Source organism: Mycteria americana, chromosome 7 (assembly GCF_035582795.1).
Source record: "Mycteria americana isolate JAX WOST 10 ecotype Jacksonville Zoo and Gardens chromosome 7, USCA_MyAme_1.0, whole genome shotgun sequence".
Lineage (NCBI taxonomy): Eukaryota > Metazoa > Chordata > Aves > Ciconiiformes > Ciconiidae > Mycteria > Mycteria americana.
Genome location: NC_134371.1, coordinates 27,422,332 through 27,443,317, shown reverse-complemented (window position 1 = coordinate 27,443,317; position 20,986 = coordinate 27,422,332). Strand labels below are relative to the sequence as shown.

The following is a 20,986-nucleotide window of genomic DNA, read 5'->3' as shown; positions in this document are numbered from 1 at the left end:
TTCCCACTGTCCTCTGCAGCTGAGTGATTTCACCTGAGGTAAACATGTCATTCTAAACAGTACTACACCACAGTTCTATAAAAATAAAATCTGCTGGGTTCATGCAGACACAATTCTTCCCAGTTCCTCCCCATCTTGTCCCCATTTAGGAGCTGCATGGGTACCCATGACGTGATCATTTAAGACTCTTGAGTCTTCCTCTAGTTGTAAGGAAATGAATGTAAACTTGTAAATACACACCGATTTTGCATGTCAGAAGAACAAAAAAGGGACCATTATGACAGAAAAGACAAAGTAATCTAAAGACAGGAGGCAAAAACCAGAAGTGTTCTGAGCATGTACAACCACCTATCAACATCAATTCATCATCACAGAGAGCAAAAATAACACTCACACAAAGCATAGATAAGGATATAACAATTATTCAGCATGTTCTCATACCTAACAACCCACCAAACATGATCTACATCGAATAATCATAAGAAGTTGCATAACACTAACATCAAGACTTTACACAAAAGAAAAATGAATACTTATACACAAACTACCCCGGATCCATTTCAGTATTCCTAGCCATGAAGAGCAATGCTTCAGGATTACATTAATGATAGCAGGATTCAGGAGGATGACTATCCTAAAAAAGGCACCCTACTAATTTTAATATTACTTCTTCATGCTTTTCATCTTCAAGACATTTTACAAAAGCAAGCTTATTTTCACAAACTGCTTTATAACATCTGGGTTTTATTTTACAGATGGGAGAACAAAGTGATCAGGGACACTAAAGCATTTGTGCAAAGCCTCGGAAGATGCCAGTAAATGCTTTCCCCACTGCTTTTCTCATTTACATCTGTCAATCAGGTGACTCTACAGAGTTCTCCAGTGTCAGACAGCGTGGGAGGAGAATCAAGCTCCAGATTTAAACAGCTCTTGGAACATGTAACTCCAAGGCCAGCCCGAAGAAGAGGAGACTGAATGTGTGGGCAGAGGGGCACCGTGTAGATCAGTCAGAAGGGCCCCGAAGTGTGGGGCGGCGATGCGGCGCACCGCGGGAGCAGGCTGTCGGCGCCTGAGCCACACCACCCGGCTGCAGGGAGCTGGCTGCTGGGCAGACCTGCTCAGATCCACAACTGCTCCTTCCCAACTCTGTTTCTGGTCTTCCCACCGCCCTTCGCTGTGTCCCCGTGCAGGGGTAAGGCACAGCGGAGCAGCCCTTGCTCTGCTCTTCCGGCGCCGGTGCGGGAGCTTGGCCTCCCCCGGCCAGCTCCGCCTGAACCTCACAGGAGGAAAACGTCCTCTCCCCCGACCGCTTCCTACCAGGCACACCATCGTTTTACCCGGGGCAAACAGGGGCCGTTCCCGACCCTTCACCGCCTGCCACGGAGGAGGTGAAGGCACGGACAACCCACCGGGGCCAGGGCGCGGGATCGACCCCCGCCCGCCGGCCGGGCTCCCCGGGCCTCTCCTGCCGGGCTGCGCTCCCCCCTCCCCGGCCTTACCTGCCCGTCATGGCGGCGCGCCCCCGGCCGGCGCCGGGCTGTGGCGGAGAGGCTGCGAGGCGGGACAGGCGGCTCGGCGCAGCGGCTCCGGCCCCAGCGAGACCCGGCGGGCAGCAGAAACCCCGCCCCGGCCCGGCGGCGGCCCGGGCCCCCTGGGCGTGGGCGGGAGCCGCAGCCCCTGGTGACTCAGGGCAGCCCCCCCCCCCCGGCCCGCGCATACTTTTCCTATAAAGGGAAAGAAATATTGAGTAACGAAGCGGCGGAGTGGGTCCGCCTCCCGGGAATCCGGCGGCCCCGGGCACGGCTCCTAGCCTGCCACCCGGCCCCACCTGGTAGTAAACACTTCGGCAGCTACTATGAGCCTGGAAGGGAGAGGGGAAATGCTGACGGTAGGGGTTTATCACGAAGCCGTTACCTGGTGCACAGTTATATCTAAGATATACCTCATTGACGTAACATTTTTTCCTGTGAACAAAGAAGCCGTGCTTCCTGCCTGCCGCAACAGGCTGTTACACTCATTGCACATCCCCAAGGCGAGGGGAAAACAACTTTCGCAGTGTGTTTTACCCTCAGGGCAGCAGAAGACACGTCTGGAAGGCTACCTTCTAGAAAGCCATGAGATGATATCCTTTGCTGCCAAAAGGAAGAGGGCCTCCCTCACGAGGACCCCTCCAAGTGTGGCGTTTTCGATAATGTCTAATCCCTTCTTGCCGATGACAGAACTTTGTCCTGAGCACTTGAGAGTTTTATGTTCTCTGACATATATCAATGTATAATGTACCAATGCTAAGTGATCCACCAAATAGGACAGGGAGCTTCTGCCCAAAAGTGATTTCAAACTTTATTTGCGTCTTGTAAGGTAGCCTAGTTTGATGTGACTCACCATTGCTACGGATATTGTTGGAAGCTTGGGACTGATGATGGAAACTCTGCTCTCTGTGTTTCCTGGTGTCCAAACATCTCATTTTTCAGCCCTGCAGTAAACATTTGGAATCATACAGGTTAAATTAGCATTTGACATTTTTATTACTTATTTAAACCAGGATGAAGAATAGAGTTAGATGTTCTTATTTTGGTTTAACGGTTGGTTGAGGAAAGGGTAATAGGTAATCTTATAAACAGCCAACAATTTAACAGATTTGGCTGAGCACACAGTAATAAAGACATGCTCTTAGTCATTCTCTGCATCTCTAGTCTCTCCTGTTGCAATGGTTTCTGGGTGCCAACATGTAACATCTCTACTCTTGCCATTCTCCTTTAGAGAGAAGCAGAGATTACTTGGACTGAACGTGTAAGAAAGACCCCAGCTGCTGCCAAGGGTGTCGGGAGGAGCACAGTACAGGGCAGCGCTCGGCCTTGAGCTACCTCCCAGCCACTGGGCTGTTGCCCCAGGCAATCCTTCCTCTCACCTGCTACGTCCTGAGGGGCTACCCGTGAGCTGCATCAATCTGAAGTATCATATCTTACCAATCTACATTTCGAATGTGACACCATCGTCTTTCCAGCTGCTGAAACCGTAAACTGTTATCGCTTGCAGCTGCCAAGCCCTTTCAGTTGCTTCACGAGGAGCAGCTGAGGCGGGCTCTCCCTCCAGCAGCGACATGACCCCCAGGCCGCCCCCGGCACCCCCTGCCTGCCAGGCTTTACCGCCCCTTTTGCAGACAAATCTGCCTTTCCTTTAAAACTATGAGCAGGCGAAAAGAAGCAGTTACAGGTCGCAAAGCGGACGCGGACCGCCTGCGCTGCAAGGGAAGGGAGAGCAGCGCGCCACCGCCTCAGCCCCTCGCAGCCCCACGCGCACGCGCGCGGCCCCACGTGAGCGCGGGCCGCCGGAGATGGCCGGTAACCCGGATGCAGCTATTCGGCAAGATGGCGGCGGGGCGAGCAGGCGGCGCGTTGTAGCGCCCGCGAGCGGTCCCCGGCCCCGCCATGGCGGACCTGGGCCGGCAGTTGCAGGAGTACCTCGCGCAGTCGAAGGCCGCTGCCGCCAGCGGCTCCAGCGCGGCCCCCGCGCCGCCGCCCGCCGGCTGCTCGCAGGAGGAGGCGGGGAGCGGCGGCCTGGGGGCCTGGCTGGGCCCGCTGAACCCCTTCCCGCCGGGCCGCAGCGCCCCCCCCGCGGCAGCGGCGCCCGGATCGGGGTCGGGCTCGGGCTGGCCGTGGGCGGCCGAGGCAGACCCCTGCCTGCCGGGTCTGTCGCGCTGGCAGCGGCTGGCGGGGAGCGGGCTGTGCCTGCTGCTGGCTGCCCTCTGCTTCGGGCTGGCCGCGCTGTACGCGCCGCTGCTGCTGCTCCGCGCCCGCAAGTTCGCGCTGCTGTGGTCCCTCGGCTCGCTCTGCGCCTTGGGCGCCGCCGCCCTGCTGCGCGGGCCCGCCCGCCTGCTGCGGGAGCCCAGCCGCGGCTCCCTCCTCTACCTCGGCGCCCTCGGCGGCACCCTGTACGCGGCGCTGGGGCTGCGCAGTACCCTCCTGACGGCGCTGGGCGCCGCCGTCCAGCTGGGCGCCGCCGCCGCCGCGCTCCTGGCCGCGCTGCCCGGCGGCGCCGCCGGCCTGCGCCGCCTCGGCGGCCTCCTCAGCGCCGCGCTGCGCCGCCGCAGCAAAGCGCTGCCGGTGTGAGCCCCGCGCCGGTGCCGCCGCCGCCACGGGGGGAGGGCCGCAGCCCGGCGGGACTCGGACAAAGGGACCGAGAGACTCACGCTGGCGCCAGCCGAGGTGCGGGGCACGAAGACACCTCTTCGAGCCGGGGATGCGGATGGCGCCGTCTTACGCCGCTTCTCTTCGCCTCCTTCGCGTTCCTGCTGGGTTTTCTTCGCCAGTTCTTGAGCAAGAAAAGCAGCGGCTGGCACCCGGGAACGGCAGCAGTGACTCTCTAAACTCGTTTTGATGTGTTCAGGTGTAACGGTGTTGGTGCCAGCCTGCCGAGCCGTCCCAGAGCACGGGATTTTGCCTTATTGCAAAGTCAGCTCGATAGCCACGGTCTGGAGTCTCTTCGGCTCTGGGTGGGAGCTGGCAGCATCCCACTTTTCTACCTCCAGTATAGGACCATGTGGCTGCTGCAGCCTACTTCAAAACGTGAGTGAGATTACGGAGCCGATGAAATGTAATTATTGACTTGCCCGTTACGTGAAAAGCAAGTATCTTACAGCTGAGGTGCGTAGGGCTGACGGATGTTGAAACACGGAGACAGTTTAGCGAAATCTGATCAAGTGTGGGGGTGAACGTTCAGAAATAGTTAACTGTTATTAACTCGGTTTTGTGCTGACCCCTACACTCTGAACACATACTTTAGTCGCTGTATAGTGCAGCCATCAGCCACCTCTGACCAGTGGTGAATATGAATACTATCTGCCACTGAACTGTATTTCTCTCTAAAAAACATCTTTAAAATACAATCCAGTAAGCAAAACAAACTTTCCTGGGGCTGTGGGTCACACAGACTACCCGTAATTGTAAGGGTAGTCTTCTTGCATGATGATGATAGGGTAAAAGGTGCTAATCCTAGTTAAGAGCCTTGGCGGGTATTGCTGCCTTACAGCTGCTGTAAGGTAGCTAATACTTGGGCTCTAAAAGGGTAGCTTCAGCTCTTAAACTTTATTTTTAAAATATATATATATTTTAATCTCTGAACTTGGGCAGGAATTGCTTACTTGTCACAGCATGACCTTCAAAAACAGATTTGCTAGTAATTAGAGCCTGTTTCAGCTAGCACAGCTCTATTTCAATGCAGAAACTAAGCAGCCCTAGGAAGGTGCTGAATTCAGGCTGACAGTCCTGGCTGAGAGCTTGGTACTTCAGTTTGGGCTGTATACTGCACTACCGCAGATAAATGGGACTACCAGGCCTAACCTGCTCAGAGCCTGAGTATCTCGCTGAGTATATGTGCCTCATATACAAAATAAAGCCAAACACTGTAATATTTATCTGCTATTGCTACTTAGGGTTTAGCGTATTCACCTAATACTTGCTCCGAATTAAACTGCAATTGTTAAATGGAGGTACTTAAGTGTACATAGATTGCTTTAATAAAATGATTTGTGTACCAAGTGTCAGTATAGACATTCCACTAATGGTCGCTTTTTTTTTCACCCCTTAAAAATGTAGATCAGAGCTATCTGAACAGCATTAAATTGGTTCTCTCACTTTTACAGCTTCTAAGCTATAGTATATAAAATTAATTTTATTCCTAACAGCAGTATCAAATTAAACAAATCTTAGACAAGGTGGAGCTGTAAACTAGCAGGTAGAGCATAAGGATTCTACATGCAGCACTGGTAAGAGAACTTGACCTGAAGAGTACAGAAGTATATTCCCATTAAGTAATTTTATCCATTTTCAGCAATAGTGGGTCATGGTATCACAGACTGGGAAGCTTCTTCTGTCTCTCCTGCTATGCTGTCACCTTCTAAGCTTTTATACAAAAGCTAGCTAATTATCCGATTTTCTTAGAACTTTTTGTTCATATTCCACGATCGTGGAATATTTCACATCTTATTTAAAAAAGCTGCCCCTTGATGAAGAATGTTACTTCACATCAAGTACCATAGTGGTTTAAGGAGTTGCCCAACTGTCAGAAGAAAAACAAGCATACTCCCTTTTGTCTAGAGGAAGCTGGGTTCCCTATTATTAGGTGCACTCTAACTTGTTTTGGTAGAGGACTGGTTTAATTAAGGACTAAAGCTTATCCTGTAAATCACATATTCTATTAGACAAAAGTCACTTTCAGCCCCCTAAAAATATATAGGGCTTGTTAACAAAAAAAAAAAAAGGTAAGCTTTCCCCTTTGCTAGTGATTAAATCATTGGTATTTATCATTAAAACTTCAGGATAGGTCCCAACTCCCAGACCTACACCAAAATTGACCAAAGCCCTTCTTCAGATAGAGGTAAAAAGCAATTTTTTTTCCTGTCAAAGGAGAAACTGTGTTGTATCAGGTGCATCTCAGCTGTTTCCAAGTTAATTCCTTTAAGACCATTCTCTCTCTCTGGAGCCCCATGACAAGGATTTTATAGGCTAATGATCAGTTAATTCCTATAATTTTCAAATGCCATGTTATACACTATGAATTAAAAACTAAGAAAAAAACCCCCTACTTGTGACTGACTGAACCCAGAGAACAGCAGTTAAGCATATATGCTTTGATCTCTTTAAATAAGATAGGTCATCAGGACTTAAGCCAGTCTTTAGTAAATTTGACTGTATGAGAAGTCAGATAAAGTAGCTACCATGTATCGCTATGTTGTTGCAGTAGCTTTTCAGCTATAGAACTTAATTGCCATATTATACTGAATATTATAACATGAAATTCAAGGTGGTGGGGAGGGAAGCCTGGTAGTGATATTTTTCATTATATGCTATATCTTATACTTTTAATGTAGGACCTTCCTGAGAGCTGGCTTTACAATATGTACTTACGTGACAGAATTTTCTTTGAGGCTTTAGGTATTAAAGGAGCCTTTTGATAACCTGGTGACAGGAGATGATTAATATGAATGATTTATGGGGAAAACCGAAACTCATGGTTGGTAAGCAGCTTTATTATGAAATGTGGGAAATGGGAATAACCCCTCCTCCTCATTTCCCTCCCCTAGTAAAACTAGGAAACAATATCCTAAAGAAAAAGATACTTAAAAAATGTTAAGATGAAAGTGATCAACTACGAAGGTTTGCACTTCAGCATTTGAATGCACCAGACTCTACTGAACACCCATATCTTTAAGCAGTGCATCCTACAGCCATTGTAAAACATCCATATTAATCAAGCTGCTAAACTTTTTTCTTCCTCAGTTTCTATAAACAGATGCTGTTTTGAACAAAAAAATATTTGACTACCCCAGGTGAAGTGCAGAATGACAATATTTGTCATGATGTCTATCTTGCTAGCAGTCCAGGTTATAACTCACACTATGTCTATGACAACTTTTTCTAAATGCTGTTCCACGTTTTTCTCTTTCAGGATGGTAGACTAGCAAGCAGCGGTGATTTCCCGAGTTTTGGAATTTTAACGTCAGCACCACTTGTAATCTGTAGACAGCTGTGGCTAAAGGTGAAAATGAAAGCTCTCTATAAATGATAAACCAAAAAAATAGGAATCAGCTATTAGTATTTTAAATGGTTCAGATTTCAGGAGGTAGTTCTGTTGCTCCAATACACAAGTTTGCCTAAAGACAACCCTCTTTATAGTAATAGGTGAGTAAAGAATCACACGCTGTGTTGATTTTTTGTTAATTTTTGCGCAAATTACATTCTGTATTCATACAAAAACAATGTAACTCTTCTGACAAACTGTACATATAGAAACAAGTTTCTGTCTGGAGGTGAACTGAAATCTGTGGAGGTGCTCCGTGTCTCACAACACTTAAAAAAAATTCCAGCTCTTCACAAAACAAAGTAGGTAAAAGAAGGTGAGGAAAACAGGGGTGGGAGATGACAAAACAGAAAGCTAGCTACAATACTGCAGCTAGTAGCAGTTGATTGATCTAGGAAAAGACCCTTGTTAGGAACTAATGCACATTCAGTTATCCCAGTTAAGAATCCAGGTTTGTGGTGTCACAGGGTTACTTTATGAGTCCAGAGTAGCAGTCTATTTAAATATTGTCCAGCAAGGACTGGGTGTGACCCAGTCAAAGCCTCTTCTATCGGCCTCTTCCACCACCCCTAGATGCTCCTCTTCTAGATTGACCAGAGTTCATGTTATTTCCTCTTCCCCAATTACTTCCACTCCTTCCTCCTCGAGAAGGGTTATTGCCTCCTGCAGGGCCTCCACCAAAAGCTTCATCCCTGTGGAATCCATCATGATGGTCTCCATCTAAAGAACTAGACCTCCCAGATTTTGGCGCTCTCTGTGAAGGTCCTGAATTTCCTCGTCCTAAAAATGAAGCACAATCAGTTACTGATGTTGAAGTCGAAGTCATGCCTCTTCTCAGACATACCATATATTTAGCTAGTTCTTCTGTGGTATAATTGTTCACAGACCAAATGTAGTTGAGACCTGTAATTAATTCCTTAGGAATTAAAGGAGATTGTATCTGATACAGTCAGCAATCACTTAAATGAAGTAAGTTAGAACAGTGATAGTCATAGTGTCCTCAAAACTGCCAGGCATACCTGATTCTTATGCTTTAACACCATCTGTGGTACTCTGTATATTTTTATTGCATAATACTTTTTTTTTCCTAAACAAAGACATTGCACTGATGTATCAGTTGAGATTGGTGGTGAAGACAATGAGTAACTTTACTGTTCCATTTTTTGCTAGAAATAATGGAAAAATGCTCTATTTTACTGTTAACCAGGAACATAAACTACATGAGCTCTTGCTGCCAGGAACAGGATTTTCTACTTCCCAAAGATCGTTTTAGTGCTGATAGGTAAATTAACATAAAAAACCCCAAAGTCATTAGCTCAAAATAACAAGCAGTAGTTTGAAAAAAAATAATGGTAACAGTACTTTATGGACACGTGCTACAGATAAATTAGGATATTTTTGCTCCACTTTAGCAAGAGTGATTTTTTTGTTGACTCTGCTTGGTTCTGTGTAAAAGAGAGACCAAATTGTTCCACAGAGTTTATAATTCATGAAGTTTTAATCTTCAAATGACTTTACCAATACAACTGAAGGTGACACAGCCCATACATGAAAAAGTATTGTTCATGTTTTGTTTATCACGTTTTCTGCCATTGTTCTAAACTTTGGTACATTGGGTTGTCCAGGCACAAGAAGTGTCGTAGATAACAATTGTTTTGACTTCAATAAAGAATCTGATGGTGTTACCACAAATTATTATTGAAGCTGGAGAAGGAATCCTTACAGATTTGATAAGATGCTGGCTAAATGAGAAATACAACATACAGTTTTGAAAGGAAAAATATTGATACAGAGGGAGTTTACCAGCAGAGTTTTATTAAAAACATCTGTGAACGAATGATAGAACCTGCTGTTAATACAACACTGGAAATACAGTCCACACAGAGGACTGGCATACAGTTAAAACCAAATGAGCTTCAGGACAACAATAAGAGAAGTAGAATGAAATTCAGTGGCATCAAAGCTGTGCAGTAGAGGTCTAACAACAAAAAAATCAATTATAGGCTGGCAGCTCAGTATTTGGAAGCAACTGAGAAGGATCTCTGTCACTGATCACTACCTAACAGTGGGTAGTCAAGATGAGGACATTAAAAAAAAGACAACATTAAAAAAGAATGGCAGTCCTGAGATTTATAAGAAAAAAAAGATCAAGAACTGGTGCAAGGCTAATAGGATGATTGTGGAAATGGCATGCACAGTAATAGGCTCTGAGCCAGCTACTAACTCCAGCTACTACTACGGGTTACAGTCGCTAGTTGCATGACAGTGCCACGTGACTGTTTAGTAGTTAGTTAAAGAGGGAAATAGGACATCGGGAGCTATTAGGAAAGAATGGAGCAAACAGAACAAAACCAAGTGAACTGTAGAAATCCATGGTTTTATCTTAAATAGTGTGTGCGATTCCTAGTTACCCCGTTTAGTTTACAAAAGGATAAATTAAAACTGAAAATACTATAATACAGAGTAATAAGGATCGTAAAAGCTACAGAACAACTTCCCGGAGAGAACAACTAAACAGATCAGAGCTCTGACTTGGAGAAGAGCTCGTTCAGGTTGGAAATGGTAGTGTTCGATGCAATCTGAGGTGGCATTCAGAAATAATAGGGATCAACTTTCAACTGTTCCAATTAAAACACAAGACATCATTGAATGAAATTAGTGAACGATAGGCTTAAAACAAGAGAAAAACATTTTCCTTCCTTTTTTTTTAAAGCATCATCTACTGCAATTAAGTTTTAGAGCTCTGTCTGGGGATGTTGTGGATGTCAAAAGTTTATATGATTCTTAAAGCAATTAGAGAAGCACACAAAAGGTAACTGTCAAAAGCCATTAAAAATAAAAATACTATTTCATTAAGTCACTGAACTACAGATCTTCTGAGGTTTAGAGAGCACTTCAGGGACATATCACTACAGACAGTATTTTTAACACTCTTCTCTCAGCACCTGCTGTTATTGTTGAAGACAAGCTACTGAGCTTTAAGGACTTCTGGTCTGATCATGGATGGCCATGCTTACACTCTTACAAGTAGAGAACTCATAAGAAAGACTTAAAAAAAAAAATCAGAGTTCATTAAGTCAACAGAATGAAGGCTGAGACAGGAAAGATATTTGAGTTAAAGGACACTAGCACAAGCATGAATATTGACAAATAACTATTCTGAAAATCAGAGAAAAAAAAGCTCTTAACAAGAGTTTTCCAACTGGAGTAACAGGGAGCCAAAAACTGCCTGCTTTTGAACAGGGCAATAAAGAAGATGATTACATGATGCTGGAGAGAAGATTTGGATTTGATGCCCAGAAAATCCCTCTGTTCTTATGTTCCTGTAAGATTGATCTTCAGCTTCAAAGCTGGTAAGATCAAATATTTACCAGTTCAGCTTTATCCCCCCTGAATAGATAAGGAATTCTGCATAAGCCTACAGTTGAAAAATGTGCTGGTGTTACATAAGGTTTTCAATACAAGAGGCTTTTTACCTTTGCCCCTCTCCTCTGGAGGTCCACCTGGAGCATCCATTTCTCTGTGGTCAGAGGTCCCTGGTCCATCATGCCAGGGACGTTTACGTGGTGGCAATGAGGCCATATCCATGCCCTGGAGCGAAGAAGAACGTTCTCTGTTAGCTGGAGAATGCCCATCATGAGGAGGGTGATCTGGACGAGGGCCTGAGCATGAAAAGAGAAAACAGGATAATAAGTAATGTTCATCTGATCATTATTCCTCATTTTTGGAGGCAGTCACATAAATTTACATACTTTCCACGCTATTTGGCACACAATTTCAACTTAAAATTACATAAAGCTTCCCCCTCCATCCCAACAGGCTAACAAGCAAACATTAGATGAGTAAGTTGTTAGAAAGCTAAAGGTAAAACAGATTTAAAAGATGATGGGAAAGAAAGAAAGGACAGATTTGAAGTGTTCTTTTCAGTATAAAACATTTTCATATATTTTAGAGACAATCACATCTTCATTTATTCATGAGTCATTTGTGCTCATTTTTTCCATGACATTCTAAAACTCAGTTTTGCCCCATATGGGGTTGCCATTAGTAACACAAAAGCAAATGCCACTAAACTGTAGACATTGCAGCTGAAAACATTATTTTTGCAAACAATAGATAAGATGCCATCCAAGAGAAAGACTACTATTGGCATTAATATACATCTTAAAAAACCCCCACAAGATATGCTTCAGTCATCCACAGGTGACAACAACAGGCAGTTCTGGGCTGTACAAGCATTCAACTTAAAATCAAGACTTTGAGGCCACAATAATTTTTTGTTCAGTGAGACAGTTACATTTAGAGCCAGTTAAATTCTGTATAGTTAATTTTTTCCTAAATTTAGAAGTCCAAAGAACTATGTTTTGCTTTTCTCGTGGTAAAAGACTGGTATCAAGCATATGAGGTACAGGAAAAAGAGGTGATTGTTTAAAAAAAATTTTTATAAGTGGTTATATTGTAGAAATCTAGTCTATTATCTAAAACAAACCTCACCAAATTTTTTACCTGGTTCTCTGTTTCCATCCCAGGATTCTGGTTTCCGCGCTCCTTCAAACCGTGGAAATTCATCTGGAGTAGGAAGTAAACCCTTCCGGCCTCCTGAGCAGAAAGAGATACAGGGGACAGGAGTGAGAAGAGACATTGTATTCATGAAAATACTGTAATTTGCCCAAGAAATGTCTTTGCTTCCTTATCCTTGCATTTCAGTGTGGAAGAACGTTCCACTCACCTCTAAGAGCACCACGACCTCGCCCCCGAACACCATGGTCCCTTCCTCTTGAGTTTTCATCTGGAGAGTCAAAAGTGTCATCTGGCCCAAAATCTTCAGGGCCAGGAAAGCCATCTCTCCCCCTTGGTCCCCGGCCCTCATGTCTTGAGGGTCCTCCTCTTCTGAAGCTACAAGAAAGAACATGGTACAAATGTGGTTTTTAGGCAGAATTTAGATTGATAAACTTGAGTCAGCTTCAGTTTAATAATCAACTCATTTCTGAACTGTTAATACTATAGCACATACAGTTACTAGAATAGGATTTGTAGGTGGAAAAGTGCACATTTTCTGCCTTTGAACACTTCTTTTATTAATTTTTATAGTTTTCCCTCATACTTCCTTCTTTCGATTGTGTTGGTTTTTCATACAAGAAAAATACTGTCAAATATACTGCATTCATTTAATGAAAAGGGGGAAAAAAAAAATCAGTGAGTGATGACAGACAGAAGGTAAGGTAAGGAAAAGTGTAAGTGAATTTCCCTTAACTGTGGGGTCTTACTTTCCCCTTCGCTTTTTTCCTTTTCAGTTTAGTGATAAACTGAAAAAATATGAGCAATGAGAGTCAGGGCTATAACAAAACATTCCAGCATTTAATTCCTATTGATTTGGGATTCTTTTGCTTGAACATTCTCTTTTTCATTCCATTCTTCTAAGTTTACAATTTTAGCAAATGAATCTAGGCTGCACTTGGTTCTGTAGGGACGATGATTGCTCAACAGCATGCACAGTGGCATTCTACAACCTGAAGAGCAGTTTATCCAACTGCAGTAATGAAGAATTTTGTTTTGCAAAACGTAGTTATGACACTGAAGTTGATAATTTCCTTCTAATAAGTACCATGGCATCTTCAGTAATTTGGTATGATTGGGTTCTGCATGTCATCTTAAGTGAGTATAGCTCCTCCAGTATCACACTGGGGTTTTAACAGAGATCTTCAGTGAGAAGAATGGTTCTTAATGAACTGTCAGGTGCCATTTCAGGTAAGCCTACAGATGGCTGCATGAATACTAGTAGCTTTGTTTTTTGCATTACCAGTTTAAACACTGGGAGTGCTTGTAAAAGTGCATACATGTTCTGTGTATTACTGCAACTCCAAAAGCGCGCACTAGCACCAGTTGTTACAATTGTCTGAGTTTACAGCCCAGTTTCTGTGCAAGCACAGGTGAGATGTTTAGGTGGTGCAGGCACACTGGTTCAGGAGTCCTCACAGTGCGACCCCACACTGCTCCTGCCCGCCCCTCAGCGTCAGCACAGATAGTGCGGAGCACTCTTTGCCCATTCGCACTGATGCCCCCCACCCTCCCCTCTCTTCCCAGTTCCACACTGGCCAAGCCATAACCACCATAATATTCAGATGGTGTTGGCTTTGTGCAACATCCCCTTCCCCAGCTCATTAACGACACAGTGCATCCTATTACAAGCAAAACTTTAGATACTTTTATTTAGAATTTTAACAACATTAACCTTTTAATTACAAATTTAAATATTTTAACAGTAGTCATAACACAATACAATATTTTTAAACTTTTACATTTTTTTTTAATTAAAAACAATAGGTCTGTCTCCACCTCCCAGAAAACAAACACAATACAGAGAGGAGGCTGCTGTGCCTATATAGGTACAACAGTGGATGGAGGGAGTGCTGTGTATGGACAATGAACCATTTTACATTAACCTGGATGATTTGGGAAAACAAACTGAACAGTTTCAGGTACAAATGGTTCAAATAACCACATAGCAATATTGTTTAGCCTTGAAACAGCACAGTCCTCTAGATGTTCTTTAGAGGGCCTCCCATTTTAATACTGACATGGTGTGATTCTGCTTAGCTTGTAAATTACCAAGACTTGCAACACAAGGTCCTATGGCTAGCAGGAATAGGGCCTTTTGTTTCCAGGCAATGTTATGGACACAGTTTAGTTTGGAAATCTGTCATACCTATGCCTGACATAGCCACAGCTCCTAATATTGTGTTACGTATATCCTTTTTCACATCAGTCACATGTAAAACCCTGCCTTGCATAGGACTCAGTTCCTGTTTGACTGCTCTCAGATCTTCTTCCTTGAGGCCTAGGACCTTAATGTACAGAACTACACACTGTGCAGATAAGCAGGCAGGAAGAGGCAGGTCTCTGCAGTAGAAGCATCATGTTGATATGCACAGGTAGAGTAAGAACAGGACAGGGATGAAAAGGACGGGAAATTAGAGAGAAACACACATACACACACTTCCCTCTTATGCTTGATCAAACCAGTTACAATCCAAATTCCAAACCAAGTCAGCTAAATGAGTGGTTAGGATTCTTAAGTTCACCTCAGCATCTGCAGTAAATGGCACCTAATTCACCTTCATTCAAAGGAATTCGTTAAGTTTGCAAGCACAGTAAGCCTTTTATAGCCCTGTACTGATTCCTATTAAACCAAACTCTCTGTACAAAGACTTGTACTCTAACAAATAGACTCTTCTCAGTTCAGAAGTCAGATTTACAGGTCACAAGGTTCTTGGACTCTCTTCCTGAAATATTTTTAAAAATCAGGATCATAATAAAATATTTTCCAGTCCCTAAACATTTCCAATATAAGATTTGAAAATCTCTACCGAGCTTCTGAAAGTGCTGTCTGCTGTGTCTTTTAGAATTCTATAATGCAGACCATTCAGCTTGGATTCGCTCTAGTCTTACTTTTTTAAAATGGCTTTAATTGTTACCTTCTTTTAGTTACTGTTCATTTCTTTTCATACTCTTCACACAAAAGGAAGGTACATCTTTACAGAGCTAGGTAGAAAATAGCTAAAAGAAGAGCTGTATAGATGCAAAGTAAAAGGAATGTAAGAAAATGATTAAAAAGGCAACTAAAACACACAAAATTCACATTATGTGGAGACCACAATATATTTGTACAAGTACACGTTCTTATACATATAAAGTTGGTGGTCAGTGAGAGGCTTAGACCTTGGAGGCCAAATTTAACTCAGTTAACTAGCATAAATCTGGAGCAATTTCGATGACAGTTGATCTTGCTGACTTAGCATAATTCCTCCATATTTACATTGGTAACTAGAAGCAAATTCATCCCTTTGTGATTTATTTGGAAATTGTGAGCAATGACATGGACATTGCTGTAAATTAGATTATTTTTGAGTTCTTCACTTGGCATTAAGAAATAAGTCAGAAAGAGAAATAAAATTTCTACAAGCAAAAACATGAGAAAATAGTCTCAACAGTCCAACAGATGCTGTAGCTCTGCCCCTTATATTTGATAGTAGGATCACTGTTCTGCTCCTTACAAGTATATTACATCTCATTCTACAGTCTCGACAGTCATGCTGTAGTTTGTGACTGGAGACAAAGTCTCAAAATCCACTTCTAGGGTTCAAAAGTTTGTCACTTTAACCTTCAAGTTTCCTCTCAATTTTCATGAAAACGGTCTCAAATCTTCATCCTGTGTCACTGGATCTTCTCTACAAATTTCCTCCCTTCTCTTTACTTACTGTTTAAAGACACGGAAGCTGCTGTGTACAATGACCATTTTTCAAGTTTTCTTCTATTACTGAATGATTTTTATGGACTCTATACTCAGGTATATTAGAGTTTTCATTTCCTTATTGGTTTCCAGTTTATAAATCTGAAACAGATAGACTCCTTAATGAAAAGGAAACCAGGAAGAAAGAGTTCCCTCCATTTACCCTTTTACCCAAAAAAGATGAGTAGATTTATTCTTACCTCTCATCTCGTCTTCCTCGGAACCGTGCATCCTCAGGATCCCGTGGATATCTATCATCTGAAGGTCTCCGTCCTTCCCAAGCACCAGGAGGCCCACGGTTTGAACCCCCTCCTTCAAATTCCCTGTGATCAGGAGGAAAGGGAGGCCCAGGTCCACCTCGTCTCCATTTTTCATCTTGCAATGGTGGGCCTCCTCTCCCCTCAAATTCCCGTAATCGATGGCCAAATCTCTTATCTGGATGGAAGTCGTCACGGAAGTCATCTGGTCGATCAAAGTCATCATGGAAATCTGGGTGAGGTCCTCGTCTATCTGGCATGCCCCTGCTGTCTCTACCATCACCCCACTCCTGGCCACCTCGAAACAACCCTCTCTCAGGCCCATGATCAGGACCACCACTGTTCTGGTCGTGCCTTCTATCTGAGAGAGGGCCCATGTGATGGTTTGGTGGACCACGGGAGTCACCTTGAGGGAAAAAATCATAGCAGATTTCTGTAACGTTTTCTAAAAACGCACTAGGATGCTCTAGTTCGTACAGTTCTACAAAGCATACACTATACATTTCACATGAAATAACTTTTTGGGAAAAACTTTTCCTCTATATTCCAGCCCAAGTCTATGGAAGCTTTCCTCTCAGCCAAGGCCCTGTGTTCTGATGTAGCCTGTTCTGTCTAGAGGCACTGCACTGGAACAGCCTCTTTTAGGAGAATTACTCACAGAAGAAAAGACAATATATTTAATTACCTTTATTAAGACCAGGTCCTTGGTTGTGAGGGCCAAGACGACCTTGTCCTCCCTGCTGCCCCAGTCCTGGTATCAGTGGTGGAGGACCTGGGTTCTGTCCATCCTATGAGCATATAATAAGAAAAGACATGTAAATTGCCATGGGTGAGTATTTTTGCTTTTAAGCATTTTGTAAGGGGGCAAAACAATTTTCTTTACATAAAGACTGCATCTTCACAGATCTTACAATAGAAACAGCTAATTTTCCAGTGTTTTCAGCCTAATTTTTCAGACATTCACATCAGTCATGCTTTTCAGTCACTGTTTGAGAAACACACGATTTTATAGGAAACTTAGCATTTCAAGGACTAGTATTTTACCTGTAACAACCGAACATGATAAAGCTAATATTCTAGCTGCCTGTGAGAGAATATGAGGAAACTGTGTATATTTGTTTGAAAAATATCAGGTACTGATTTATATGCAGTTAAAGAGCTGCATAGACCAAAGACCTCCTTTGGAAATGAACAAAAAAATGAAAAAATATCAATGAAATAAATAAACAATGAAATAAATAAACAATGAAAAAATATCAAAAGTGTTGGGACGGGGGGGCAACAACAGGGCCATAAGAGAACCTCTCCTATAAACCCTTGTAAACTGTTAACATGCAAATACATGAGTTTCATTTTTAACATGCTGGCAAACTTTGCTTTTCTTAATTCTAATTCTAGGATCAAAAGAAAGTAGTAATACTTGGCTAAGTGCCAAGAGACAAGTTGTTAATGGGTTATTAAGCAATGACGGGGCTAAAGGCAGAAGCTGCAGTAACCTGCTTTTCTCAAGCAGAAACAGTAGAGTGAGCATAGGTTTGTGTAAGTTATATGATCCCAAAGAAAAAATAAAGTATATATAAGTCTTTTGTTATTTTTTTATCTTTTTTGTGAATTTTAAAGGATAAAATAATGTTCTTTAAATTCAGCTACTTTTTCTACAGGTACCTTGTTTACACTGGACCCACTATGATAACATTGGTTGGGAAACAATGTGGTTGAACTGTCTGATTCTGCCTTTAAACAGCAAAGGCCAGACAAAAAGTAATGATCTGGGGTTTGTACTTGACTGGAACTAAAAAGGGGCATGTACATAATTCACACTGTAGCAATGAGATCCAACAATAAAAATGTATCACTGTGAACAAGACAGAGTTGAAACTTGCAAGATTGCTATACAAAAACTTTTTATGTTGACATCACCAAAAAAAAATCCCCCCAAAACACATACCAGAAAACCCTAAACACGTAATATTTTTTCCTAGACATGTCTAATAATTAAGATTTAGACTTGGCCTTCATATTGACTTGTAAAAAACCCTCCAGACTGCAGGTAGTTTGTAAATACTTAAAAACCTATACTCCATCACTGTCATTGTACTCATAATTACACTGCTTAATTTCTCCATGAATCAAATAATTTTCATGCTCTACATTTATTTTTGAGAAACACTACCTTTTTTTTTTGTGGTTGCAGAGAAGCAATAAGTTCATTTGTGTATTTTTCCCCATCATATCTTGAAATACTGCTTTTAAATTAAACATTTATATTCAACTGCAATATAGGTGATAAACACAAAAAAAGCAGACAAATATATGCTACAAACATCACATTTGCATTGAGTAATTTTGTAAGGACTTTGAAAAAAAGGCAAAATAAAAGGCCTGGTCCAATGCCTATTAAAAAAACCAAAAAATACTCTCCTAGTGACCAAATATTGACTTGAGTCCAGAACAAATAAATTCCATCACTAGGCAAGATCCAGCTATCGCAATGCTTCTGCCATTCTTGACCAAAACTTTGCTGGAGTTCCATGATTTCTCATGTATTCAGCACATGCTTACTTACAATAAACTTTATTGAACTTCTTAAATTTATGCCACTAGTGTTTAACCAAAGCAGCAGTTTTTAGCACTCACTAAATGAGTTTCCTTAGTGTTTAGCAAAAGCTTCTATTCCAAACAAATCATGCTTTGACAAGATAGGAAGTCAGAGCTGTAACACTGCATTTCCACATGCCTTTCATTTCAAAATACATTCCGGGTCCCCAGCTAGGCTTGAAACTGAAAAACAAATATGTACAGCTCAAAAGGAGATACATGCTAAAAGCTGTAAATGGCCTTGTGTACCCCACACCTCGAGGTGGGTACGTCTGGAGCACCTCACACCGCCTCCACCGTCGGCTCAAGGATTCCCCAATGCAGGCTGAGGTTCTGCACAAGTCAGATAAGCTGGTGCAGCAGAACGCAACTGCTCCATGTTATCGGTGTATCTGCCCTATATATGCAAATGGCACAGCCATTTTATGATAGCCATCTGTATTTGTTAAAACTATGCACTGAAGGGGGAAAGAATTCTTTGTATTCATCCATAAGAAAAATTTGCATTTCTTCTCAAATACTGCACAAGCTCCTAAAGTTTGTTTCTATGTGGGCAAGACACTTGGTCTGAAGTGTTCGTTCCTCGCTCAACCAGTAAGTGAGATGAAATTCAGCACATCTATCTAAAAGGAATGTGAGAAGATCGAATCTAAATTAGCAATAGCAAAAGACCTCCAAAGTACTACTGCTAACTTGGGAATATTCTATTTATCCATCTGCATTTTAATATCAACACGCCTATCTCCAGAATAAGATTTTGACAATCATATCTCAGACAATTTTCTTCTCATAAACAGTTCTCTATTCCATTTCATGTTTGCAGAGGTAGCAGATCTCACATTCAGGAAGAGATGTACATCTGGCCCACACACTCTGCAGTAAACCCCTGCTTTCCAATGCATAGCAGATGCAGGTAATAGTGGTATCTTATATGGAGATTAACCTTTACAAATATGTATAAATGTTCAGTATTAATGTCACAAGGCCTTGACAAAGCAGATATATGTTCACGCACTCCTGCTACTGAAAAGGAAGGCAAATGATTTGTACAAGTTTACAGAAGATAAATGTCAAATTCAGAACAAAAAACAAGCTAAAGCCCATTGTTTAAAATACCACAGATAGGGCCTTTTAAAATAGGAACTATTATATTCATATTACAAAAAAGCAACCTGAAGCAAAAACTGACATTACTAATTGAAAATATATTCATTTTTAAAAGACATTACCATACTAAAGCTGCACAAGGAAGGAAAAATGGTCAAAAATACCTTGCTTTGTCTTTTTTTTTTAAATATCTGTAAAAGACTTCAAGATAGCAGTATTCATTGAAAATAACCAGCCACCTGTCAAAAGCAACTTACTGAATTCTGACCAGAGTGTTAACAGCAGGGTCAGACAAGGACAGCCCTACACATATATACATACACAAACTTTTACACACAAGCTTGGTAATTATTCTCAAAGCAGAAAAGTTAGTCTCCCTGGGACAGCAATGAAAAACACTATGCTAGTTTAAGTTAGACAGTTATGGAACCAACTCTCGTTCGCTTAACTGTGATGCTTTTGAAATCTCAGCAATAGTGTCACATTAACAGACTTCTGGAGGGAATTATTGCTTATTTGTAACGAAAAAATATTCAAATAAAAACACAATTTGTAGGCTACTCTGCCTCAATTTGAAATAGAATCACTGAGCTAAAGCTCATTTCAGTATGTCATCGCTCATTGTGATTGGTACTGGACTACACACTAAGGACTATATGCATACCTGTCTAAACCTTTAACTAGAAACTATTGAGTGCAAGTCTAAAAGAGATAATTGTTTAAAAATACCTCACACATATTTTAAAATTGAGTAAGTAGAATTTTTTTCCAAACATCCCCTTCAAAATTCACCTTAAAGCTGAAGACAATCAAGAGAAATTTTAAGTACAGAATCAGTGCCATACAAATAGGAACTTGTAAGAGCCAATAAATACGGAAAGCTCTGCATTATCTGTGGTAGATCAGAAGGCGGAATAAGTCCATTACGAAAGATGCTGAAGAGGGCAGAGCAGGTTGCACCTGGTACTGAACCAGACTTAATCAAAACCTGACTTGATTCCTGCAGAATTAATTGGCGCATCTATAAGCAACACTCTCCAGTATCCCAGGTCAGCTAAGCGCAAGTATATTGCTGAGCTGGTGAACCCTCCTGGAGCTGAGTGCCAAGGCAGCATGGCACAGGGACATCTAATTGGCAGCGCAGTGGTCAGCACAC

General features: G+C 42.4%; 3 protein-coding genes across 5 annotated transcripts in view; 1 reads left to right on the top strand and 2 right to left on the bottom strand.

Annotated features, from left to right (window-relative positions):
• The window catches only part of LIMS2 (LIM zinc finger domain containing 2), a 36,655-nt gene extending 33,554 nt beyond the window's left edge, over window positions 1-3,101 (bottom strand). Inside the window, exons 1-2 of one of the 2 annotated variants that reach the window (XM_075507488.1) lie at window positions 2,967-3,101; window positions 2,383-2,473 (exon numbers count right to left, since the gene is read on the bottom strand). Coding sequence is in view for 1 of the 2 variants with exons in the window: in XM_075507486.1 (XP_075363601.1) it covers window positions 1,500-1,510 (11 nt within the window). In the remaining variant the exon portion in view is untranslated. Of the gene's footprint in view, window positions 1-1,499; window positions 1,663-2,382; window positions 2,474-2,966 lie in introns of those variants that run through there. The other variant, XM_075507486.1, reaches the window with a different exon arrangement.
• A 96-nt stretch (window positions 3,102-3,197) lies between these two features.
• Window positions 3,198-16,177, top strand: SFT2D3 (SFT2 domain containing 3). 2 transcript variants are annotated; one of them, XM_075507496.1, is made up of 4 exons: window positions 3,198-4,565; window positions 7,447-7,536; window positions 10,822-10,931; window positions 12,108-16,177. In XM_075507496.1, the coding sequence occupies exon 1, from the start codon at window positions 3,429-3,431 to the stop codon at window positions 4,107-4,109; it is 681 nt and encodes a 226-aa protein (XP_075363611.1). In that variant the 5' UTR covers window positions 3,198-3,428; the 3' UTR covers window positions 4,110-4,565; window positions 7,447-7,536; window positions 10,822-10,931; window positions 12,108-16,177. The 2 variants fall into 2 exon arrangements, with proteins under 2 accessions (XP_075363611.1, XP_075363612.1); XM_075507497.1 differs by lacking the exon at window positions 10,822-10,931.
• WDR33 (WD repeat domain 33) overlaps window positions 7,679-20,986 on the bottom strand; it is a 71,923-nt gene continuing 58,615 nt past the window's right edge. The window contains exons 18-23 of the mRNA XM_075507495.1: window positions 16,811-16,913; window positions 16,069-16,531; window positions 12,308-12,474; window positions 12,085-12,177; window positions 11,055-11,240; window positions 7,679-8,358 (exon numbers count right to left, since the gene is read on the bottom strand). Of these exons, the coding sequence (XP_075363610.1) occupies window positions 8,126-8,358; window positions 11,055-11,240; window positions 12,085-12,177; window positions 12,308-12,474; window positions 16,069-16,531; window positions 16,811-16,913 (1,245 nt within the window). The 3' untranslated portion in view covers window positions 7,679-8,125. The remainder of the gene's footprint in view (window positions 8,359-11,054; window positions 11,241-12,084; window positions 12,178-12,307; window positions 12,475-16,068; window positions 16,532-16,810; window positions 16,914-20,986) is intronic.